Genomic DNA, 25,838 nt, shown 5'->3' with positions numbered 1-25,838 from the left:
ATTTTGTAGATTCGAACGTGGTTTTTTTTTCCTGGAATAGCAGCAAAACCATGGCAGTTTGAAGTTTCAGGTATCAGTAACTGTGGTATAAACTCCGACCTAGGAGTTTTCAATGCCTGCAAAGCTGTCCAAAGAGATTTGATAACGGGTGTGGGTGTGGGAATGGAGAACGTAACTAAAACTTCTATTTTGCTTCGTGCTGGCTGTCAGTGAGTTAATCCAATGTATACGTTAGGGGTGCACGCTTTGAAATTTCTCTGAGCGCAGAACATCTCGTGCTTAACTCAAAACAGAGGCCAGCCTGCCTCTCCGTGAACTTTGCATTTAGAAGTCATTATGATCACTGCCTCCTCTGGCAAACATTCTGGAAACTACACTATGTTGTTCAGACGAGAAGGTCATCGCTGAGTTCAAAGATCCGGACTCCATTTCCTTCCATTCAACTGAGTTGATCCCTTTCCGAATACCTTTGGAAGGCTGAGCTTTGCATTTAGAATCCTTAACTTCACTGAATTCATTCAGCTAAGTAGCCTCCGAGATCCATAGGTAGTTCTGAATAGGACTGTTTGATTAAAAAATGAAAAATGTTACTATTAATTTTCTCCTAACCATCAATCCCCAAACTGTACTGACAAGTTTAGTATTACGATTAGATTAAAGCAACCCAGTATCATCTCTTTGGTGCCTTTAGGGTTTTGAAGTGTAAGGGCTAATTGAATTTGTTTGAAACAGTAGAAACACAAACTCAATAAATGATTGCTGTTATAAAGCAGCTGCTCCCTTTCAGAGAATCATTATGTCCGTCTTAAAGACTTCTGGATAAAGGATTGGAAATTCAAAGCATATACATCATAACAACTTGGCTCCTTAGATTTTAAAATTCAAGTACAATAGATACTATTCAGCCCTGACTCGAATCAAACAACTATTTCAATCAGGAGTTACTAAGAATGTTTTAAATACCAGTGATTACACACATACATACTTACATACCTACATATGTGCGTTAATACATACCAGTGATAATTTATGAAAGAGTAAAGAGCCCCAAATACTTTCTGTGCTTCATAGAAATATGGCAGGTTTGTGTGCCAGAAGCAAACTATTTTTTAATAATGTAGCATATATAAAAATGTTTCTAGAATGTGCCATTTTAAAAATTAGACTAATGCGAGATAATACATACTCTACTGGGGAATAAACTTTGCAAATGACATAAGTTGAATGGCCTTAGCTAAATTTTTCATTTAACATCCCTTTTGTTTACTGTAATACAGTGTGTCCAAAAATTCATCTTACCTGGTATTCTTTTAGGGAAGCTTAATCAATTTAGCCTTTTCGGCAACCATAAATAGGAGTTTAGTCATCTTACAGGGAAAAAAATAGTTTTATTCCTCTTCCTACATAACATCAAACATCTGCATAGTTTAGTAATCCAAAACAACTTGCCTCATAGCATCACTCAACAATTATAATTCCTGTTCAATTTTCAAATCAGTACATGCTCTGGGACTTACAGACTAAGTTGCTAAGTAGCAGCATATGGTTCACTACTGCTCCTGTGATGTTGCTGCGAGCAAATAGCATAATTCTAAACTTGAAATGATTTTTATAGAAAGCCAATGCTGGAATGTCTCCAGAAATGGAAGTACACTGTAAAAATTAATGATATTCTTTTAGACAGTCCCAAAGGGCAATTTGGCACTATCTACTGCATACATTCTATACCTCGTAAGCTAGTGTAGACAAATCCTTAAAATTTTTTTTGCATATAATTCTGTAATTGATAGGCAGCTTTTAAATTGAGTATACTACCTTATAATAAGCCTGACAAATATGCAATAAAAACCCATGACATTTCTACCTCTCCCTAGCTCCAGTCTTGGAATATTGACTATTTTCTCCTCTAATAGCTAGCTGTGAGTGTGCTGGCCACTCAGTGCTTTACTTCAAACACCAGTTCACCTTTTTCTTTCTTTTCTTTTCTTTTCTTTTCTTTTCTTTTCTTTTCTTTTCTTTTCTTTTCTTTTCTTTTCTTTTCTTTTCTTTTTTTTTTTTACCATTACTGTGCATTGAATTTAAGCAGGTGATGTGAGATTTCTTTGTGTGTTCCCAGGCCCTGGCTAAGGGGGACCATGTTGCTTGATACCTCATGAGCTTGCAGATTCCCTCCCGAGTAGTTTGTGGGAAGTTGGGAACCTGTTACAGAAAGGAAAGCCAGACATGAAGTGTGGCCTTCTTTTTTATTTTTAACCTGTCATGTCTGATTGATCACTATGGCAGAGTAGAGAAGGGCAAGGCTTCCCACCTTAGCTCTGACTCCTCTCTGGAATCTTCCAAGCCCACACAGATTCCCATGCTCTGAGGCCTCTTACCCTGAAAAACACTCAAGCCCCTTTCTCCAGCTCCTAGAATTACAGTACCTTCAGTAGCTCCTTATACATGATTCTACTCAAGATATACGTGTTCATTTCAATTAAATACATCAAAGGAAGTGGAAGAGGAGTCTGGTTCTCTTGACCCAAATTCTCTGTGGCACCAAGGTTATTAATTCGTGTTTCATTTTGAATATGTGCCACTATTTTTCCTCATTCTTTCTTTTTCCATGGCAGTTTCCAGAATATCATTTTCCATGGCTACCTGTTCATTCTGAGCTCCCCACTCACACTGGCAACATTTCCCCCAGGTCTCTGGATGCAGGAGCATTCTCATGCATGCCTCTGCTGGGGTGCTGTGTGAGAAAGGTTGAGAAGGACTGATCTTTTTTATGCAAGAAATAATCACTTGATCGGGGAATCACAAGGTTTTTCTGGTGTCAGGTCTTAGAGAAGCTTAATACTCAAGAAAGCTACTTGACTGAACATTATTTTCAATAAATCGTATTCTCCTTGACCTTGGCTTTTACTCTGCTAAACTGTTTCCTTCGGTTTGGTTTCTGTCCCTACTACTTTCCTTTATTCCTTCCCTCCTCCTATTCCTCCTTTCTTCTTCTTCTTTTTAAAAAAATATTTTAATGTTTATTTATTTTTGAGAGAGACAGAGACAGAGCATGAGCAGGGGAGGGGCAGAAAGAGAAGGAGACACAGAATCTGAAGCAGGTTCCAGCCTCTGAGCTGTCAGCACAGAGCCCGACGTGGGGCTCAAACCCACGAACTCTGAGATCGTGACTGGAGCCAAAGTTGGATGCTTAACCGACTGAACCACCCACGCAACCCCCTCCTTTCTTCTTCTTACTCTCCTTCCTTCCTCCTTATCCATGAATACCTGTCCTTTAAACTTGAACCAATTTTTACGGTTAATTCTGAGCATCACAATAAACCCTAAGTATTAAATGTCCTGACCTGAGATCTGATTTTGGATTATTTTCAGTTTGTGCAGTTTTCCCTCTGCTTATTTTCTTTTCCCCCATAGAAATCCTGTCTCTTACCTGGTCCCTCAAATCTCAAGATTAAAAAAAAAAAAACAATGATTAGGGCACATGGGTGGCTCAGTTGGTTAAGCATCCAACTCTTGGTTTCAGCTCAGGTCATGATCTCATGGTTTGTGAGTTCGATCCCCACATCAGGCTCTGTGCTGACAGCGTGGAGCCTGTTTGGGATTCTCTCTCTTCCTCTCTCTCTCTCTCTCTCTGCTCTCCCCCACTCATGCTCAGTCTCTCTTTCAAAAATAAATAAACATGAAAAAATGACAATGATAAAATAGATGCAATACTATTTTTTCCTAGAATCTTAAAACTAAGCATTTAGCATACCTTCCATATCACATATTTTGAATAGAAAAGTCGAAGGGCATCTAGATATTAAGAGCAGCCTGCTCACATGAGTTTCAGGTTTGATTTCTAACTCTACTGGGCACCTGTTCCTGATGGCAGCTCAGACTCAAAGTATTAATTCATCAAATCAAAATCCATCACCTCCAACCTACTCCCTCATCCCTCAAATTTCTTATTCCCTATATTGCCTCTAGTCATAAGAGATAGCACTACACTACACAGTTGCCCAGAGACTTTGAGTGTCTGCCTTATCACTCAACCCTGAGTGAATCTCGGAGAGCGTTGATTCCACTTTTTTGGCATAACTTTTGAATCAGCCTCTTCTTTCCTTCTACATTATTACTGCCTGAGTCCCAGGCTTCACAGTGTCTCATTAACTTCCCCCCGCTAAAGTCCCTTCCACCTTTCCATTTCTGTCGTCCCTGTTGCCGAATGCTCCGTGTCTCTTCCCTCTTTACATGCCTCCACGCCTCTCCAGAGGGTGGTCGGAGTGATCGGTGGACACATTGGCCCCTCTGTGGCATGTGGCATGCTTGTAGAATTGGTACCCATTTCCTTGTCTAGGCCACCTGATTGCGAGCTGTTGAAGACAGGACTCACCCTGGGTTCTCCCTGTACCTCTTATGCTTAGAGTGTCTGGCATCAGAAGTATTCTTTGTTAAAAGAAGAGCGAGTGATTACAATATTTGGTGTACATTTGTAAAAATCGTGTTGACTCTTTGAGTCTTCTCCTTACAAGGAATTTCCAGTCCTGCACTTCAGCCACTTAGGGGTTCTGGCCTTCCTCATTTCGTTCCAGTAGCTTCTCTCCATCTGGGCGCCAGAGCCTTGACACATCAGCAAAAGGCATCAGCACTCCCATCTCTGCAGTGAATCACTTCAAGGTCAAGGCGCAAAGAATTAATGTGATAATAAACTAGATCATAATAGGCAGTTTTTCCTACAAGAATATTGCATTTCTATTTTTCGTAAGCAATCCACTGGTCATAGAGCCAATAGGATTCTCCGTGTTCCTTTTTGTACAGTAGTTTCTTAAATCTGCTGTTAGAATTACAATGTTTTGAGACCTGCAAACATATTAAAAATGATATGCTTTTATTTTTTTTATTTTATTTTTTTAAATGTTTTATTTATTTCTAGGAGAGAGAGAGAGAGAGACAGCGCGAGCAGGGGAGGGTCAGAGAGAGAGGGAGTCACAGACTGAAACAGGCTCCAGGCTCTGAGCTGGCAGTCAGCACAGAGCCCGACGCGGGGCTCGAACCCACGAACCGCGAGATCATGACCTAAGCGAAAGTCGGACGCTTAACCGACTAAGCCACCCAGGCGCCCCAAAAATGATATGCTTTTAATTACATGTTTTCTAATGAGAAAATTCTCTAGGTTAGAGTATAAATGAGGTATGAAAAAAGGGCCTAGAAAGCATAATATTTTAAAGAGCCTTTTTGGAGGGAAAAAACCCCGCTTTTGACTATGGGCCATAAAATTTCCATGATTGTGACATAAATTTGAACTGTAAATTAGACCAATTACTTCTAGATTGGTTCCTTTTGGCAGAAATTTCAGGAATAAAGTCAACTTGACTTTTTGACCGTTGACCCAATAAAATGGGGAAACTGCCATGCTTTGAGTAATCTAGTTAGTCCAACAGTCTGGCTTCTTAACGAGCCCAAACTAGTTACTCAAACCAGTCTTCAGTGTAACATTCAAATGATTACTCTGCGCAGTCCCGGAGGTATTCATTACAGACAAAATTGCTGTTGTTGCCTTGCATACAAGCTGAGTTTTCAATGGGAAATGAAAGGATGCCTGGAAAAATAGGCCACCTAATTAAGTTAAACTACTCTAGCATTTGGCTTGACATCTTCATTACTCAAAATTAAAAAGATGCTTCACTTGAGCACACAAGTTACTATTGTTTATGTTGTTTTCTTCCTAAATTGGCTTCTTACATGGAAGTCTGTTTTTCAGAATTATATCTGGAAATAGCTTGCATATTTCTTACAGTTTATAAAAATGTCTTAATAGCTATATGGGTTGGGAACATGGGCACCATACAAACATATATCTTAGGGCTCTTGATAGCCAAACACACATCAGTCTTCCTGCATATTTTCTTGATCATTTGCCTATTGATAATAATTGAAATTTAGATGATTTTTCAGCCACCCAGTCTTTATTATTATTAGTGTTATGAGCGGGGTATTGACTCTGTTAGCTATAAATGATCAGTTACATAAGAAATACAATTCCTCAAAAAAAAAAAGCAAAAAAATAAAACCCCCAAAAAAACCCTTTAAGTAGACCCTAAGATTTAAACTGAAATTCATTTGTCCAGTAGAAGTGTTTTATATCAACCTCTCTAGCAGAGCTATTTTGGGAAATTTTCAAACATAAACACCCGGAGAGCACACCATCTACTGATTGCCAGTTCCCACTCATTGATACTAATGAGGCAGCTGACAGGTTAAATGTTGTGTATCATATACATTTCCAAGCTGTGGGATTTGTGAATATAAGACTCATTTTTTATTTCACAAAATGAATGTGTGTTGCCGAGGATGCTTGTGACTTTTATGATAATTGTCTAATAGTATGTTTTTTTAGGCATCAGGGAGATGCATTTCAGTGATAAACGCTCTGAGAATATCTGAGTGGAATAGCACTGGGGGCAAAAACAGATTCTCGAAAACACCTCAGGCTTCGTTTGGAGGAGAGTTTGTTCCATGGGCCACCATCAAGTGACACCAAGGCATTTTGGCACTGGCGAGGGTGCTGGATCTCCAGGACACCGCCTGGCCAGTTCTGCAGGTGCACGGGATACATTTTGAACGTAGCCCATTGGCTCGTTCACAACTGTATTTTGTGGATTTGCTCCTTAGCACATGAACGATTATGAAAAGCTAAATGATCCTCCCTGTGAAGTGTTGCAGTATAGCACATGCTAGATTTTTTGTCTGGCACTTACGCCAGTAAACCTGTCACTAACGCGTGTCTGTAAAATAGGTATGGTCTTTCAAGTTAAGAATAGTAACATGTTGACTGAGGTCATCGGTCCATGCCAGCTCCGCTTCCAAGACCCTTAAAGATTGTTCTAAAGAAATACTACCATTTAATCAACGCCAGTACATCAAGTAGAAATGATTTTGCCCATTTTTAGTGTAAGAACACTGAAGCTTGGAAAAGCTGAGGTTTTTGCCACCCACCCATCTCTCTCCTGAGACCTCCTTCTTCATATCTTCCTCTGCCACCTAAACACCTTTAAAAAAGTGTCAAGTTTCCCTTTGCAGTTTCAGTTCCTCGGTTTTGGAACAGACTTAGCTAGACTTCCCAGAAACACAGGTTTCAGTTTAATCTTTATGTCTATCCGTATTTTTTTTCTCTCCTGTGTGTGTGTGTGTGTGTGTGTGTGTTTCTGATCTATGTTATTTCACAGTTTGGATATAAAAACTTATAATTATAACCCTAATGGTTTGAAATTAATTGGTGGCTGTCTTGAAAAATATTCTCCATACATTCCTTGGTGCTTACACGTTATGATAATTACTCCTGTCACAAGCAGAGTCAAGCAAATGACTTCTTAGTCCTACCATACAATTATTCAAGTGGAGGAGCCTGGCCTGAAGCTCACAAGGGCTCTGATGGTCATTGTTTGAGGCCGATCGGCATTGACTTCTTGTGGATAGTCTTCCCTGTACGCAGATGGGTGTCTCCTTGCATTTCAGAAGGCCCTCCTTCAAGAAGGGCTAAACCTACTGTGAGTTGCGTTTTCTGAATGCACAAAGCAGAGTGGCCTTAGAGGAAGGGGGTTGGGGCAGGTAATAGAATTGCAGGGGTGGGGCAGGCTGTCAGACCCAGCCAGACACAAGTTGCCCTCAGGGAAGCCTGGACTTCTCTATACTGTGACTACTGAGCTGTTTATTTCTTATGCTCTGACTTCAGTTAAACTTCTTGCTTGTCAAGATGATGGTAAGTTGTGGTAGGAAGCTTCTGCTTGGCCAGAAGTTTAGGTTAGCGCCCCCCTACCCCCAAGGTAATGAATGAATTAGATCCATAATAATAATAAAAGCTGTCAGTTGGCAGCCCCCTGTGTCTGGCAAGGAACTGAGCAAAAGCTTTGCATACATTATCTCATTTAATCCTTACAACAGTTCAGTAAGGATGACAGAGGTAGTGTGTCTGGCCAAACAGCAAAAAGCTAGTAAGTATCAGAGCTAAGATTCTGGCCTAGGAAGGCCTAATGCCCAAGTCAAGTTCCATCCTTGCTCAGTGAGGCTTCATTTTACTTATGACTTCAAGGTCAAGAGATGTTGACGGACTAACCTCAACCACCTTGTTAGTACTGAGATAACTGCTCAGTACTGTTACACGTGTGGGAATAGTCTGAAAAATATTAGGGTGAAGCAAATGAATTTGCAAATTTCCATCATTCACCTACAAAAGCAGCAATTTCATATTCCAATTTCAGTTTCCTATTTCCGACCCGTTCAAACACACATTAAAAACGGTACAAAGGTGAGGTGTTTTTGTGGCGTCCCCTGCTTCTTTTATTTATCCAGGGGTGACGATTCCTTCCTTCCCCTCTTCTCTAGCCTTTCCCGCCCCTTTCTCACCACCGCTCTCCTCTTTCCTCTGTATTCTCACGGCTTTTCTTGTCCAGGGCTGGTACACTTTTCCCACCCTGCCCACTTCTCCTTTCTTCCTCCGGGAGGTAAATAAAGGACAAGAAGTCTTCCCAAAGAAGACCCTTCTGGCCACTCTCCCCCAGGGATCCCACTTCTGGGTAACTGAAGATGAGGGTCTAATCTCCACTCAACGGAGGAAGCTGTCTCCAATTGTTCAACCTTTTTGTTTTCTTCCCACGTCCGTACCTTCAGCTCCACTTCAGGGTAAGCTTGTGTCCTAGCAAAGACTGGAGGTAGGATGACCCTCAGCTCTCTAGGGGTCTACTTGGAGTTGATTCCTAGTAAAGGATCCAAAGAGTAGGGATTGCCTCTGAGAGGGTGATGAGTAAACAGGAGCCCCTCTTTCCTTTTCCTGGCCCCCCCCTTGATGGAGGGAAGCGACAAACCAGGAGCACGCACCATCTGTTGAGTTCTCCTCCTCCGCTGACCTGGCTTCCTGATGAAGAATGTGATTTTGCAGACCCAACATTTACTGATTTCTATGCCATGGGCAGAAATGAAAAGAGTGGCCATAAACACATACAACATGTATTGTGAAGTATACATATAAAATATGTACGTATAAAAATAGGCCAGCACTGAATGCTCAGTTCCATACTGGCTGCCTGATGGGACATAGCAAATAGTACTTGACCAAAAATCCATTTAACACAGGTTTTTTTAAAAAAAGAAAATTTGTCAAAGCCGAAAGTCTGTCTGTGGCGTCAGATGGTATCTTGAAGACCAATGCATTTTATTCAGGCATTATGTATAAACAGTAAATCTCCAATGATGTTGTGGGTGTCCTCTCTGCCCACCTAGTTCTAGAAATACAAACAAATTATTTAACCTCTCTGTACATCATTTTCCTTAACTTCAGAGTGGAGGCATAGTACTCAAAGTCTTCTCTACAGTGAACATTCTAGGATTCCATTTGAACAAAAATATAGAACTTGAGAACAGTATCCTAAGGGGAAAAAATGCATGGGGTTCTTCATCACAGTGTAGCTCATAACAGGAAAATCAGAAACCCTAAATATTTATTAACAGGGAATCAATAGGATAAATTATAGAAAATTTACACGTGAGATAATGTGCAGCCATTTAAACAACAATGTGGATGATATTTATTGGCCCAGAAAATCATCCCTGATTCCTTTTCGGTGATCAGACTAAATTTCATGATGGAATAATAAAATAATAAATAACAATGTAGCTAACAACTTATTGATTGCTCATATGAGCCAATTTATTACTCAAATTATTTATGTTACCTCGTTCATCTCATTTAAGAATGATTACCTGTAATGAACTGAATACAAATGTCATCCCTATTTTACAGATTTGGAAACTGAGGCTGAGAGAAATTCAGTCCTTACACCTGCTAAGAGGTCAGCTGAGATTTGCAGATAGCGTTTCTAGGCTCAAAATCAGAGCTCTGTGATCTGACTTAAAAACCCAAAACAAAATAGCAAATACGGGCTGTACAAAATCTTGAGAGACACACATTTTTTAAAATGCTTATTTATTTTTGAGAGAGAGAGAGAGACAGAGAGACAGAGTGTGAGCAGAGGAGGGGCAGAGAGAGAGGGGGATGCAGAACCCAAAGCAGGCTCCAGGCTCTGAGCTGTCAGCACAGAGCCCAATGCGGGGCTTGAACTCACGAACCACAAGATCGTGACGTGAGCCCAAGCGGGCGCTTAACCGACTGAACCACCCAAAAGACACACATGTTTTAATAGTGGGGTTTTTTTTCTGAGTGGATGGACTAACAGTGATTTCTTTATATATATGTATATATACATACATGTATATATGTCATGTATATTTTTTTCTGGTTAACATGGATTATTTATAAAATAAAGCAAAAAAAAAATGCTGAACTGAATCTCAAACTATATGAACTCAGTGTGAGAATTCAAAACATCTGAAAAACTAAAAAAAGTATAGCTGCGTTTGTACATAGAATTGCATGCTCAACAGTGATATTTAAATATTTTAATTACCCCTTTTAAGCCCTCAGTATAGAATGACAACTTGTTACCAGAAGAACATCCTTGGGCCCTTACCAGGGTTTCAGAAGTGGCTCTTCTCTTCCTAACCATTCGTGTGTGCATTGTGGCTTATTGGGGGAAGTTCGTTATTTATTTCCCAGAAGCTTGTTTTTTTATCTGGTGTTTTGGGGGGAATTTTTTTGTTTTGTTTTGTTTTGTTTTGTTTTGTTTTGTTTTAACCAAAGCGGCCCGTGAGACAGCGGCACACAACACTGGTTTTAAAGTATCCCCTAAAAATGTAGCTCGGAGACTCACACAGTCCCCCAAACAGCACCGAGAGGAAATAAACGTTCCCCATTTCAGTATCATTCGTGACGTGTGGCAGCAGAACTGTCCATATGTCAATGCTAAAGGCCTTTCTGGAAGTCTGTGGAGAAGTGGGCCGCCACCAGCCTTGGTTCACAGAGAGCGTTGGACTACCTTGCCCTACCCACCCCCAATCTGAAGGGGCTTGGCTCATTGCCCCAGGACGCCTGCGTCCTCGAAGCTTCTGGAATCAGAGCTCACCCAATCCTGGCCCTACGAGCCTATGTGAGCCATTCACGGGGGCAGCCTCAAGTCACCCTCAAGTTTTCTGGTCTCATTCAGGCTGTACTCATTGGGTTTTCAATTATGAAAAAACATAATCCAATAAAAGCCAGCCCCAGTAGAGGACTGAATTGGGCTCAGGACCCCCAAGTTTATTTTGCACAGTGGGGCCAATCTTGTCCCTAGAGTTTCCCAAGAGGCTGAAGACCTGACCTTGCTGTTGAATCTCCCTGCTGCATTGCCCAGACTCGCTCATTTGTTGTTTTTATGATCCTCCCTTGATCACATAGTGCATTTCGGCCCAAGTATCTGATATCCAGGCCCTGTTATCGGGGTCATCCTGCTTGTCACAATCTCTTCATCATCCCCGCTTCAAGTAATTCCACTTCCATTTACACTTGACGCTTCCACCACGCTCTTTACTGGGCGTGTAAGGTTTTAAATATTTTCTGATTCACCTTCTTCACTCATCGTTCTCTGTATCTCAGATCCCACTCCAGAGGACGCCTTACACATAGTAGGGACACAATAAATGCTCCGTGACAAGGGAGGGGCTTGTGGCCTTTTGCTTAGCACAGGTTACAAAAAACGAGTGAGCACCAGTAAAATAAATGTTGTACTTTTTTACCAAAAACAATTCCATTTGGATAACTGTTGCTTGAAAAAATTAGTACATTGTGTGTTTTTAAATGAAGATGATTTATTGCTATTGTCTAACATGTGAGGAAAGACAAAGAAATTGTTTGCAGGATCATTGGTTTGAGCACATCAATGGCACTGTTGGACAATTCTTGCTGAGTGTTAAGATGATTTATGTAACAGACCGAAGCTTTCCACAGTAATACATTATAGTCTCCAGCTATCAACCCTTGTTCCTGCAGGGACAAAAGAATCTGAAAAATACCGACTTCTGAAAGTCTCCTCTAAAGAAATTGGAGATCACGGTGATGCTGTTTAATCTCTTTCGAGAGAAATCACCATTACATGCAATGTCTTAACTTCTGAAAACAGACACAGGAAGTTTATCATGTTTCTTTTTTTAAGAAAATCATTTTTCTAAGAAACTCTTTAGTTTCCTTTCCTTTCCATTTAGTTATTTGAACCAGGGCGACAAGAATTTTCAATAAAGGATGAAACGCATTTAAACGTCCGTACTTTGCCATCCTGAAACTTCAGGAATTACGTTACAGATTAAAAATTAAGGCATTCTGGATATATGCGATGGCAGTGCTATTTATTTTTCTTTCAAATAAAGATCTATATGAGAAACATATTTTACAGTGTTATAACCATAGCCATATTTTTAGTGTATCCATGATTGCATGAAGCCATCACATAATTTAAAGATATGTACAAGATGATATCTTTTGAATTCTTCTGAGTTATGGGACTTCTTGTCACCAAAGATTGAGTGCTCTGTATAATGATTGCAATATGTGGACAGCGACCCGCAAAAACAAGGCCCCTCTGGTGGCAAAACTCGATTTTAAAAAGAGAAGAAAAGGCAACGTCCGGAAGAGAGTTCCCATTATTTGTTCCTGGTCTGCACATAGGAACACTCTCTCTAGATGGTATGAAAACATGAATTCTCTGTAGTCAAGAGAAAAACCCTAATTAACATCCCACTTCCAGATGCAATTGTGTGGGATACGAATAAAAAATAAGAACAGGCTGTAGCGAAAGGAAATGTGGATTGCAGAAGGAGAAAATAATGTAAACAGGATACCCAGGTCACGGAATATGTTAAGCAATATGATTAAAAAGGAATGCGAGTATGTAATTAAACAGACATGGGGGATGGGATCTTCCAGAAGGCAGGTGAGACATTTCCTTTCCCTTTTCACTAAAATGGGGATACTGGGAGGGCTCAACAAGGGCGAGGAGAATGGCTTTAGCCAAATGGCCTGAAAGGCATCCCAACAGATCAAATCAAAAGGGATTGGAAGGACCCTCTGTTACTTTGCTATGACCCAGTCTCTTGATTCAAGTCTCAAAAACAATCTAGCAGTTTGACCTCCTTGCCAAGAATCTCCCAGTGAAGACAGCCTTTCTATAACACAAGCAAGCCAGTCTGTGAGGAAGTATAGCTTTTGTTGCAAATGTACACACTGAAACTGTGGCTCGCAAGGTCGTTGGCCTTTTCCCTGGGTCAATAGGAGCGGACCTGTCAGGCAGCCATCAGCCTGGGCTTCGGGTCTGCCTTGCGCACTTCCCGGAAAAGGAGACCCGTAGCCCTCTGCACGGTTAAGTCATTACCCTCGGAGCTCTTCCACAGCCTTCACCTGCTCACTGTTTCCCACTATTATTTTATTCCTTCATTTCAAAAATGCACTTTCCTTCCATTAAAATAAAGGCCTAACTTTATCTTAGGTATTTATGAGGAGCAATGAAGTGAATGCATTAGGTATGGATGGGGCTATACTTTGTTTCAATATGAGTTCTGTTCAATGGCAGATATACTGAAATTTCTTTATAATGATGTCTAAACCCTCTCCTACACTGTCTGCAGTTGTTTGTTTTCTTGGACATGACCCATTCCATGGCATGTATAAACCCATTTAATAATAGCCATAGCTATGCTAAAGCTGCCATTTATCAAGAACATTCTATGTGGCCGACATAGATTATTAGGTTTTTAAGTTACCTTATGTGTTTGCTTTCAATGCTCGAAAGAACCCCATGAAGCAGGTTTTAAAACAGGCTCACAAGGAATAAGAAATTTGCCCCAGAACACACACTAATAAATGCTTCAGAGAACCTAGATACAATTCCTGTCCTCTGGACTCCAGAGGCTTGATTCCTTCCAGCACACTCTTGGTTGTTCTTATCAGTCCCTGAAGGAATCCTTATGCATACTCTCTACCGATCCCAGTATCTATCCCCTTCTCTTCGCAGAAGACTGTAGCATCTTAGAAGCTAACTGTACAAATACCAATGGTGCGGTTTTAAGAAAATGAATTTACTATTTAGAACTATGGAAATACTCTCTTGAGGATGATAATATTTTGAAATTACTACCTTAATGTTTCCAACCGTCCCTTGGTGGCCTTGAAAAGTTCATATGTATTATGGACTTGGCCAAGCCTTGTGATAGTACAGCCCACCCCAGGCCACATTCCATGACTCTTGACTTCTGTTCCCGGGTCACAAGGGGTGCACAGAGCCTCTGGCACTACAGTAGAGCTGTCCTAGGTCACATCCCAGCACCAGCCGTATGATGAGACTCTCCTGTGCCTAGGATCAGTGAGTAGCTTCAGATCAGGGAGAGTCAGGTTAAGTAGCAATAGTAGAACTTAGAGTTCTTTGAATCATTTAGATCATACAGACTGGCTATTATTTAGAGCAAATCATTTTGCATGCTTGTTTCCAATTGACCTTTCATTCACCTGGTGAAGATCCAAGATAAAAGTATTGGCTTGAATTTCATGCCACTATCCCTAGATAATTTTTCTCCGTATGTATAGATGATTCCCGTTGACTTTTATCATTCCCAGGGGAGAAGGCAAGCTGTAGGACTCAGTCTGCTGATAAGATTCTCATCTCTAGACTAGAAGGAGTGTGAGGCCCTATGAAGACTGATAAGGAATATGAAACCACCGAGCAAGTCCATACGTAGAATTCTCCAGAATTCTACTCTGGAATCAAGCCCATAGATCCTCGGAGGACACGGGATTGACTCTTTCATGGTCTCTAATTCAGGCTTAGAAAACAAAACAAAACAAAAAACAGAACATAGTCCTGTATGTCATGGGATAGGCAAGGGCCTTAGAAGGGATTCTTGGCCCCAAGACAACTGGAGAATGAAAAATACTTGAATCTCTTGGCCTTTCTGAGACTTGAAGGAAGAAAATAAGGCCAAGTCATAAAAGGACCTTAAGTCAGTAGACCAGTGTGGTAGGACCACTGATCACCCAAGGACAGACTTAACAGAAGCCTCCAGTGACTACCTAGCCCCAGCTCTCATCACAGTGTCCCTGTTCTTTGCTCAGAGTACCTTCTCATCCGCTCTGTGCTCACTTGTACAGTTAGGCCCCTGCTGCTAGCCAGGCAAGAACATCAGACCTGCCGTTCTCAAGGGGTCCTGATGTGAAGCTGAGGTTTCCGCGGGGTCCTTAGCTGATGTTCTACCTGCAGGAAGGTCTAGATTTCTGAGAATCCACGAGCCCCAGACTCACCCTTACAAGGGTGACCCTCTGGGACCCCTGTGTCTCTATTGAATGATAAGCACAAGCCATTTCAGGACAGATCAACAGGCCAAACTGCATTGCCCCAGCCTTTCTCGGGCTACTCAAGCCTTCACATCTGTAGCAGGATATTTTTGGCTTCCTGACATGCTGAGAGATTAACGTTACCTACCATGTTGTTAGCTGACCAGTGCAAAGTCTTGGGAACACAGGGTATTTATCCATGCCCTTGGAATAAAAGTGATATATTCTCAAACTTCTTGCCTTTAAAAAGTCACCTAAGCCTTTATTCATTCATACATGCATGCATGCATCCAGTGGGTCATTTGCTAATTTGTTCAGCAAACACTGAATACTGATTCTAACCAGCCAGCCTCTTGGGGAATACGGAACATACGGAACCATTTTCGATTGTAATCCATTCCTCCAAAACACTGCGACTTTCTCTAATACATAGCTTCCTATTGTTAAGTCAAACTTATGCCTATTAAGGTTTTAAAAATTAAAATAAAGACGTCATTTCGTAGAAATCAGCATTGAGGAATTAGCTAATTCATTTCCGCATTTACAAAATAATTAGTAATTAACCTGGCCTTGAGGTTTTTGTAAGTTTTGTGACATTTTGACATTTAGACAATTATGATACTTTTCTGTGGCATCAATTACACTGTAATAAGCCCCTGGCAAATAACCATATGGTGACTTCTGATGTAAAGAGCGGAAACTATCAAGTAACCTTGTGTTGTTAAAATTCCTGATCCACGTTAACTACCCGTTACCATTTAGGTTGTGAAATCTGTGGTTTTGGTATATAAGTGCCCGGATTAAATAACATTAATGTGTAATTACATGAACATATACCATCTAGCTTTGTTAAATTGCAGTACAATCATTATCACTGAATGTAAAGTGATACCAATTAAACCTTCCTTTAAAACACCACAAATTAAGATTTAACTACTGGAGAAAAGCTCGCATGTAAAGTTATGGTATACCATGGATAGAATATCCCTGAGTCCTTTCAGAGATGTAATAGCATTTATAAAATTAAAAACATCTTTTCCCTTTATCCCTGGCAGTACCTGTATGTTATTTAGTAAAGTTCCAAACAGACACCACTTAATTCTTAAAAGATAAGTGTCAACAAGGTCAGCCTTTGAAGTGCTGACACAAAGACAAATTATGATATCTTATGTTCATATAGCGTAAGTATAGTGAGAAATGGTAAAATATAGTAAAAAATCGTGAGATTGGCACTGGAATGGAATTTGGGATAAGAAACAACCTGATACTGAAGCTAAAGTTAGTTCTTAAATTATGGAATTTTGTGGATCAAAAACCACTGGGTGTTGGCCACTTGGTGTCATTCAACCTAATAAAATAGTAGCCATTAAACTGCTTATAATGTCACAGCGTATATCGATCCCTCGTGTATTCTGACCCCACTGGTTACCAACTGAGTCAAAGTTACTTAAATTCTGAGCCTCAGTTTTCTCTTCAGGAACACTGAGTGTAGCTACACTCAGGACTGTCGTTAAAGATTAAGTGAATACAACAGAGTCAAAGCACTCAGCACAGTGCTTTTTACAAGACCAGCATTAACAAAAGTGCTTCCCCTCTCTCTCACCTCCCCACCTCGAATCTTTGATGCTGCTTCTTAAATCAGTGCTCGTACCAGGAACTAATGGTTTAGATCTATTGGCTCAAGGTCTAAACTACATCACGCAAATAAGAATTTAAGCAAATGTACAATTTTGACACGGAGCACTAACGTGTTTTTCAGGCAAGAGATCTAGACTATAGTCAGGGAGAGTTGGTAACGGACGTTTGAACTCTCAGAGCTGGTGATTTTTTAGCAGAGCTTCAGATATCTAAGGAGACTGATCTGCAAAGATGAATCCAGTCTTGCCTTCATCTGTGTCTGGTGTCTAACCTACACGTGCCTCTACGTGACCAGGTCTGAATTCCAGATGTCCCCAGTAGCGCTCCGTTTCATCCTGCCTTCTGACGGCACCTAAACAAATATAGTAAAACTTGTACAACATTTAGCAAGTGCAACTTGAAGATTTTCTTTCTGTTAGACAAATAGACGCCATCTGGAAAAAATAACCCCAGGCGCTTGGACGCAGGAGCATGAAGCTTATTGGCTGAATACCCGATGAATACCTTACATTACTTTCTTTGGCTCCTACCCTCGGCCTGCTCATTTCAAATCTTGCACACTTCAGCAGGCCCTGTGCTGTCAGAAAAGCAAGGCCTGTTACCCGTGCACTCAAACACTATGAAGACATGCTTAGTTTGAAAGATAGGCTTGCAAGAATGAACCAGACCCAGATCATTTCCTCCTCATCATAACACCTGCTCCATAAAGGACTGCTAGATACCACTTTGCCTTGATATTAATTGGAAACAATATTTTACTATCCGGTCTCCCCTCATATTTTCAATGGCTGCCACATTCTGTTTTAAACAGGAGTGTCCTCTCTCTCAAGCTGCTTTCCAAAAGGAAAAGCCCTACATATGTTATTTGTTTACTGATTGAATTATTCGTATTCCTACATTTTATTTCACTCCTTATTTGTATTATATTCCTAAATTCGTATTATAACAATGTTAGTGTGATTTTTCTCTCTCACATTAGCTGAACTGAATCTAAAGGGCTGTAATATTAGTTATTAGCTTTTAGAGGAAAATCAAAGAAATGGGAGTCATCAGAAATCAAGAGAACAATCTTCACTTTATTTTGATGGTATAATCTTCGTGATAAAAATAGCTTTTAAAGGCTTTTTTCCTCCGTATCAAACTTTCTATGCAACCACACTTACGAGACATGTTTAAGTTCCTTCTTTGCTAATTATTTTTTCTTTTGCCAGTTGTAAACATGCAGCTTTTCAAAGCTCTAAAGCGATTTTCCCAGAACTTCTGGAATTCATTTTATGACATCTCATGATCTGAGCAGCGGGAAGTCCTATGAAACATGTTTGAGTGCACATTAATTTTATAAATTGCCTGCCTTCCCTACAATTCCCATGAAAACGGTATTCAGTTAGATTAAAACTCTTGGAGAAGTTTAATGGGAACTTTGAAATCTGTTTGAGTTCAGTTTCTTGGAAAAATAAAACTGCCTGATGGAAGTACTTTTTATACAAGAAGCGGATATGCCTTTGAGGCAATTTTTTTCCATGAATAATAGTGAAATTACAGCAGGATAATCTGCGTGTTTGCAATGTCTTTGCCAAATCCAGAATGCTGCTTGTAATATCGTCTGAAAGGGTCATGGGTATTTGTTCCCGGTGATGGAGAAGAAGGGAATGATAATTTGCCACAATGTCATTTGTCTTTTCAGTCTTACCCTGGTCCAAGCCTGGAAAGTGAAGACTTCAACATTCCGCCAATCACCCCTCCCTCCCTCCCTGACCACTCGCTGGTGCACGTGAATGAGGTCGAAACCGGCTACCACTCTCTGTGTCACCCGATGAACCATAATGGCCTGCTACCATTCCATCCGCAAAACATGGACCTACCTGAAATCACCGTCTCCAATTTGCTGGGACAGGATGGCGCACTGCTTACTAACTCCATTTCTGTGGTAAGAATCCGCTTACCAATTTGTTGTGGGGGCCAGGGCCAGGGAGGGTGGGGTAAGGGTGGGGAGTGAGGGATATGGCGAAGGTAAGGTCGACTTTAATGCAAAGCTTTAAACTGGAGTAACACAGGGCTCTGAAACTAAGCATGTGTTTTTAGCTATGGAGAATGTTCTCCATACGGTCCTTAATTCAGGGGGGAAAAAAAATCAATGAATTATATGTTTGATCACTTACATTTATAACCCAAAGTTCTAAATACTGTTTGACACTGAATGCTCAGTCATAAAGTTGATAGACTTCTCACCGCAAGTCAGAACCTTGCATCTTCTGAACAGGGACTGCTTTTAAACTGGATTTCATTTTATGGGAAGCAAGAAAACAATTTTCCTTTTTTATTTTGGAGGTACAATTCTAGTGATTAAAAATTTATCTCCACTAAAGTGTTTCAATCTATTGGACGCTTTGTCCCTATGAGTCTTCAAAAGTTCTATACTTCTCAAAGTTAGTAGGAATGTGTATCCCCTAGAAAACTAGCAAAAAATCCATGTCCGGCCTCTACCCGGAAGTCCAAGGATCTGTATTTTTAACAGGCATCCCATGTTTGAGAAACACTAACTTACCATCAAACCATCCCTTCTGATTTTTATGTCATCTTAACCCTTAATTTCTCGGTCTATATCTCGGTAGTGAAAAATATCTTCAGTAGTACATGGCCAAGGACAGAGCTCTTTACCATGTCATCAGCCTCTCCCTGAGGTTAACATTGACTTTTAATTAGCGCTCTTTGGTTTCCGTTGTTCAATCACTTAACAGCACAAGCAACTCGATTGTCACTTGGGTAAGTCACTGAACAGTGCTGTCATGTTCACAATGAATAAATTGATGAATTTGCTCATATTATATTGTTTCTGATAGGCGCCATTCTCATGATCACTTATCTAAATCATTTGGGGATATATCTCTAACTTGAGTGGTTCTACAAGGTTTTCCTGTTAATCATGAATGTGAAGGGCAGGGGTTGGCGGGCAGTGGGGGTGGGGGAAGAGTCGAAAGAAACCATGCAGTATTTTTCGAAGAATGAAGCCCAGAGCCTAATGCCATGATCGTGTCTAGATTCTCCTAAGAACTGGCAGCTAGCGCAGTGGCCAAGAGAGGAGAACTCGTTCACAGCCCTAATAGAGGCAGAAAACTGCTGCCCTCCACTTTCTAGATTATCTTGTACTCTTATAGGTTTGTCCTAAGAGTGTGCGTGTTAACTATGGCTTGAGAAAAGATAAAGTGTTTTTTAAACAAACTTGCTACATTTGTAGATCTGAATAGCGTCCTTCAAAGTGGTCACCTTGAGAAGTCTCATGTCTATTCCTCTCTGGGGCTAGGCCTTCAGACCCACGTCATGAGTCAGTCAGGCATCCAGGCGACGCTTTCCTAGACAACCACCTATTCTTTCAGAAGGAGAAGAAGAGGGGCGCCTGGGTGGCTCAGTCCATTAAGTGTCTGACTTCAGCTCAGGTCAGGATCTCACGGATTGTGAGTTCAAACCTCATGTTGGGCTCTGTGCTGATAGCTTGGAGACTGCTTCAGATTCTGTGTCTGTGCCACCTCCCCCCCATGCTCATGCTCTGTCTCTCAATAAATAAACATTAAAAGAATTTTTTAAAAAGAGAGAGGGAGAAGAGGAATACATATAGTGTGTACAGTACAAGTCAGTCCTCAGAGCTTTCTCAGTGTGATTGAAGTGGGGCCATAGAAGGGATAATGAGATGTTCAGTTATGTAATTTAAGCCTCGAAACCCTTTTTCCTTTACACTGTTTGCCTTCTTAGCATTCCTAGCACCCCCTCAATAGACCATTCACTGATTAAGAGATGCTTCTTCGATATATATGTGCATACATACGTTGTACATACGTACATACGTACGAGCATATATTCTCATTGTATACATGTCAAGGATTTCTCCAGAGCTGCCATAATGGCTGTCACGCCCTCCTTAAATGGCGTGCTCAGAACTGGACCTGATCACAGCATGAAATACACCACTTTCCAGGCCCTTCCTCCCCTGTGCTTTTGTCTCACTCTATCAGGAACCTCTCCTCAAACAAATTTCTTTATGCTTTCCCCACCCAACACAATGTCAAAAACAGGACTTTAGGTATTTTCCCTTCAACGTGGCATTTCCTTAGGAACCTTTAGCACTGTAAAAAGCAGAGGGGCCCTGTTCGCCTAACCTAAGGGGATAAGGCTCTAACTTGCCATTCTGGTTCTTGGCAAGCTGCATCTAGTAAGATCTTTCGTAGGACGGTGGGCCTTCCCGATACCTCTCAACCCACATTCTGAGGTGGACATCCACTTTGCCTACTCCCGGTACTGACCTTACCATTTTATGCTGCTCCAACAAATAATGCAAGTCTTGGTGAGGCTTTGGATGGGCTTTAGCACTGTCCAGTAGAACTTTCTGTGGTGATGGCTTTTCTGTCATCCATGCTGTCCGAGAGCAGTATTCATTGGCTATTAAGGACTTTAAATGTGGCTGAAGTGACTGAAGATCTAACTTTTATTTTATTATATTTGAATTATTTTACATTTAAGGCAGCCACATGTTCCTAGTGGCTACTGTCTTGGATAGCTTAGGTCTAGTTAATGTTGATTCTAACATTAAATCTATATTAAACCCATTTTTAAGCCAACGTGGTCTTGGAGAAAGTAGATTTGGAAATTAAATTTGCTGTACGAATCATGTTTCAAGACGTGGATCTCTGGCTGGAGTCCAGGAGCCAGAGTTTGATATACTAGATAGTTGCAGAAGAAATCTAATAAAGTTGGAAGGGCCAACTTTATAGAAGTCTACTCATTCCTTTGAGAAACAAGGAGCCTCTTCAATACTTATTTTGAGCTAACCTGTGTCTAGAATGCCAATCGTCAGCATGTACATTTGAAATGCTTCCCGTGATCTAAATGTTTCAAAGTACTCAAATGATTGAAATGACATGGTCATTGTCCTTCAGGAGCTTACATTACAGAGAAAACATAAATATCGATGAAGCAATTAGAGACCAAGAGACGTGCAAAACTCACTTTTGCTGGCCGTGAACCCGGTAGGAATTCCTAGTCGGAAGACGTTACGGTAATCTGGTTTGGGTAGTCTATAAAACTTAGTGAAAAACACTGAAGCCAGGGCTTGAAAGATGGTTTTCAGTTGGATAAATAGAGAGGCAAGAAGGGGCATATTGGAGAGCATTTGGAAAGCAGGCTGGATATTTGAAGTTGGAAGGTTTGACCAGACAAAGGACCATGGGCTTCATATGATGGATTCAAAAAAACCATTGGCTGCTTTCACTCAAGGTAAAAGCATCAGGAAAGCAGTGTCATGGGAAAATCCTTCTGGCATCTTCCTGGATGGATAGCGGTGGTCAGAAATGAGTTGCGGAAAGTCCGTGGAGCCTCTTGTCGTAACTCAGGCAAGAGGTGTTGAGGAGATATAGAGGGTGGTGACAGTGAGAGCAGAAAGACGGGCCACGAAGCTGTTCCCACATCATTCCCAAATACAAATGGATCTGAAGATGAACAAGCCTGGATCCATATAGCCATATTTTATGTTTAAAAAGCACTCAGAGGTTATTTTCTTTGAAAGGAACGCTAGGACTATAGAATAGTTTCTTCACGTTTCTTTGTAAAACAAAAAAAACACAAAAACTAAAACTCTTCCCTAACACCTTGCTCATGCCTAATGTGATCTCAAAAGTTAACAACCGAACTACTGGTCAGTTTGCCAGTCGTTGAAATATATTTATGAACAGCACACAACTTACGTCATCAATGCTCATATTGACAAGGCAGTAATGACTATAGAAATCCAGATGGAAAAGCTGCTCACCTAGAAATTACAGTGCTCTTTCCAAGGCCTTCTGTCAAGGTCACCTTCAGTAATAAAAGCTAATACTTGTAGATTCTAAATAATAAACTTGTTGTGAATCTTAAAGTCCTATGAGTATAGGCCACCCCAGGCAGATTTATGTATAGGATCAACTATATCCAATTGCATTTTCCGAAAGCTTTACAATGTTATAAAAGCTGAGCTTTTGCTGTTAGTGTGGTGCTCACACCTTGGTGTTAGTGTCTTCACGTGACAGAATTTTAGAATTTGGATGACTCCAAGGGGTAGAAATATTTTAGTTCTCATTGAAGTGTTATATACATTATAGAGATTGAATGTTTAATATATATGTATTATTATGTCACGTTATTTTTCATATCAATTGTTATATATAATACAATAATCTTCTTGAGATTTCATTTTAAAGATAAATTTTCTAGTGTCTGCTTGTTCTCATCCCCAGTGGTAACATAAGTGATACAATTTCACTGATTTTGAGCACTTCCTACAGATATCTAATATATTAGACATAAAAAAATGGGTCTATAATTAGAAATTGATGTCTGAATATTATTATCCCAGTTTCACAATTGGAAAATGGAGGTTTATAGTGGTTAAGTGACTTGCTCAGTGGCTCAAGCCAGCTTCCTTGTCTGAAAAACAAGGAGCCTGAGTGGCTCAGTTGGTTAAGCATCCAACTCTTGCTCTAGGTTCAGGCCATGATCTCGCAGTTTGTGAGTTCAAGCCCCGCATCAGGCCTGCACTGGTGACACAGAGGCTCCTTGGGATTCTGTCTCTTCTCTCTGCCCTCTCCTGCTTGGGATATCTCTCTCTCTCTCTCAAAATAAATAAATAAACTTTTTAAAAAAAAACAAGGATAAAAATAGTCCTTACCTCATGGCATTAAATGAATATTTAAGAATTGCTTAGGCCAGGGGCGCCTGGGTGGCTTAGTCGGTTAAGCGTCTGACTTTCGCTTAGGTCATGATCTCGCGGTTCGTGGGTTCGAGCCCCATGTTGGGCTCTGTGCTGACTGCCAGCTCGGAGCCTGGAGCCTGTTTCAGAGTCTGTGACTCCCTCTCTCTCTGACCCTCCCCTGCTCACGCTGTCTCTCTCTCTCCTAGAAATAAAACATTTAAAAAAAATTAAAAAAAAAAAAAAAAAAAGAATTGCTTAGGCCAGCCATTAGCACATAGGAAGCATTATATAAGTTTGTTAAATAAAATGGGAAAAGCAGGCCTGTGTGATGCCTTTGGGAGAGTTGAAATGCATAAAAGAGATGATTTTTCCCAAAGAGTTATTTATACTTCAATCCTGAATCTTCACATCTGTTCGGGTGGAGGGAGGGGGGAGAGGAGACAACATGAAGCTTGCTACTAACCGAAGAAGGCTTGACTGTCTACGGAGTGTCCTTGCATACCATATCGTTTAAACCAACACCTTTGGGCCAGACTACCTCAGTTCAAATCCAAGCACTGCCACTTACCAGCTGTGTGACATTGAGCAACTTACATAATCTTTCTGTGCCTCAGTTTTCTTATCTATAAAATGGGCATCATAAGACATTTAGTCCTATAACGTGAACATTAAGGAAGTATCTGGAAGGAGTGCCTGTCACACAGTAGGTACTAGAATAATTCAGGGGAATCCCTTTCTGATCAAAAGGTCACCGAGGTAGAAGATATAGATTGCTTTCTGCAGTTTAACATAAATCTATAGAGAGGCTGAAACATCTGTCGGGTGAAATTTGTTCCTTCCCACGTTTCCCAGCACTTCCTTTTCGTATGTTCTTGCTGGTGCCATTGTATCTGTTGGTAGTCAATTGGGACTCTCACAAGAATTCAGATTTCTGGCACTTCAAAAAAGATTCCATTTTCTTCAAGTCCCTGTTTTCTAAGCCCAGCCTATAACACCAGGGAGGGTTCTAGTAGTATATTGTGTCAAACAAATGCCAATTTGTTCGGATTCTCCAGGACCAAGTTAAACAGCTATTCATGACCCAATATGCAAGAGTTCCATGTTTTCTCACAATTCCCTTGAGTTATTTTGCTAATGGGTAATTGATTAGCCTGCGCTTCTCAGAGAGTGGAATCTAGTTAGAAGAGCACTGGAACGAGAGTCTGGAAGGCCAGAGACCGCCTTGGGTAAGCACATTAAGCGCTTTAAGCAATTTACTGTACCCCATCTGAACCAGGGGGTGGCGCCTGACCAGAGGGTCCAAATGCAGCTCACTGGAGCCAGGGAAAGGCAGGAATCAGCCATAGTGGTGTCACATTTGTTGAGATTTCCTGTAAAAGTCCCCTTGAACAAAGGATTCTTCCCCCCAAGAAGATGGAAAACCACAGAAATGCTAATCGCTGAGACCCTCTCCAGGGCTAGCGCGTTCTTATGATTCATACTCTATTGGCCTCACAACTGTGACCCAGAGGCATGACTCACTCAGCTTTTTACTTTAGTCACTCAGGCATTTTCCCTACCATCACTTTGGCTTTCTCATTCCTCAGTGTTTTACCTGTCCCTCCCAGAGCCTAATTGGTTCTGAAGATATTTGAGTCAATTGAACAGAACATTTCTTTGAGTGGAAAATGTTGTTCTGCCATTAAGGAGAAAGTGATGGTGCTTTTGTGAGGCCGGACGGTGTTTTCCGGTTGTTACAGAGAAACTACAGAACTATCTGGGGAGAAAGGTAGAAGAAAATATCTGTACTAAGTATTCATGGTTCAAGAAAAATCCTTTGATTCCTGCAAACTGAAATCAAGAGCCTCGTCTTTTTCTCTCCACTCTGGCACATTCGTTGCTGGGTTTAATCATGGATTGGTGGAAGGGAAAATACAACCTTGTATAAAGTCATCCAAGGCTCGCCGCCTGGCCTATATGTGGCGATTGCTTGTTCTTTGTGCAGTCAACAGAAGCTCTTTCATACAAAGAAAAAACCGTGCAAAGTTTCAGAATGGCCTCCCAGAAAGGATTCATTTAGACCTGAGCTTTCTGCACGTGTGGTTCCTAATGACACATTATAGAAAATTTACAATGAAAAAAGCAACAAAGGAGATTTCAATTTCTCTGAATGCTTCAGACTTCCAGTTCTGGAGTTTAAAATGGAAAAAGATGTTAACGGCAATGAAATCGGGGGGAGGGGGTGGTGATTTCCCCAATGCCTTATTTTTCCAGGCAACAAAA

At 40.8% G+C, this 25,838-nt stretch overlaps 1 protein-coding gene across 1 annotated transcript in view; it reads left to right on the top strand.

The window, feature by feature from the left end:
- TOX (thymocyte selection associated high mobility group box) overlaps window positions 1-25,838 on the top strand; it is a 308,073-nt gene that overhangs the window by 161,773 nt on the left and 120,462 nt on the right. Inside the window, exon 3 of the mRNA XM_039220529.1 lies at window positions 18,546-18,788. Coding sequence (XP_039076460.1) covers window positions 18,546-18,788 — 243 coding nt within the window. The remainder of the gene's footprint in view (window positions 1-18,545; window positions 18,789-25,838) is intronic.

This window comes from Hyaena hyaena, unplaced genomic scaffold, assembly GCF_003009895.1.
Source record: "Hyaena hyaena isolate Hyena2069 unplaced genomic scaffold, ASM300989v1 scaffold_895, whole genome shotgun sequence".
Classification (NCBI taxonomy): domain Eukaryota; kingdom Metazoa; phylum Chordata; class Mammalia; order Carnivora; family Hyaenidae; genus Hyaena; species Hyaena hyaena.
This window is presented reverse-complemented; position numbering and strand designations above follow the sequence as displayed.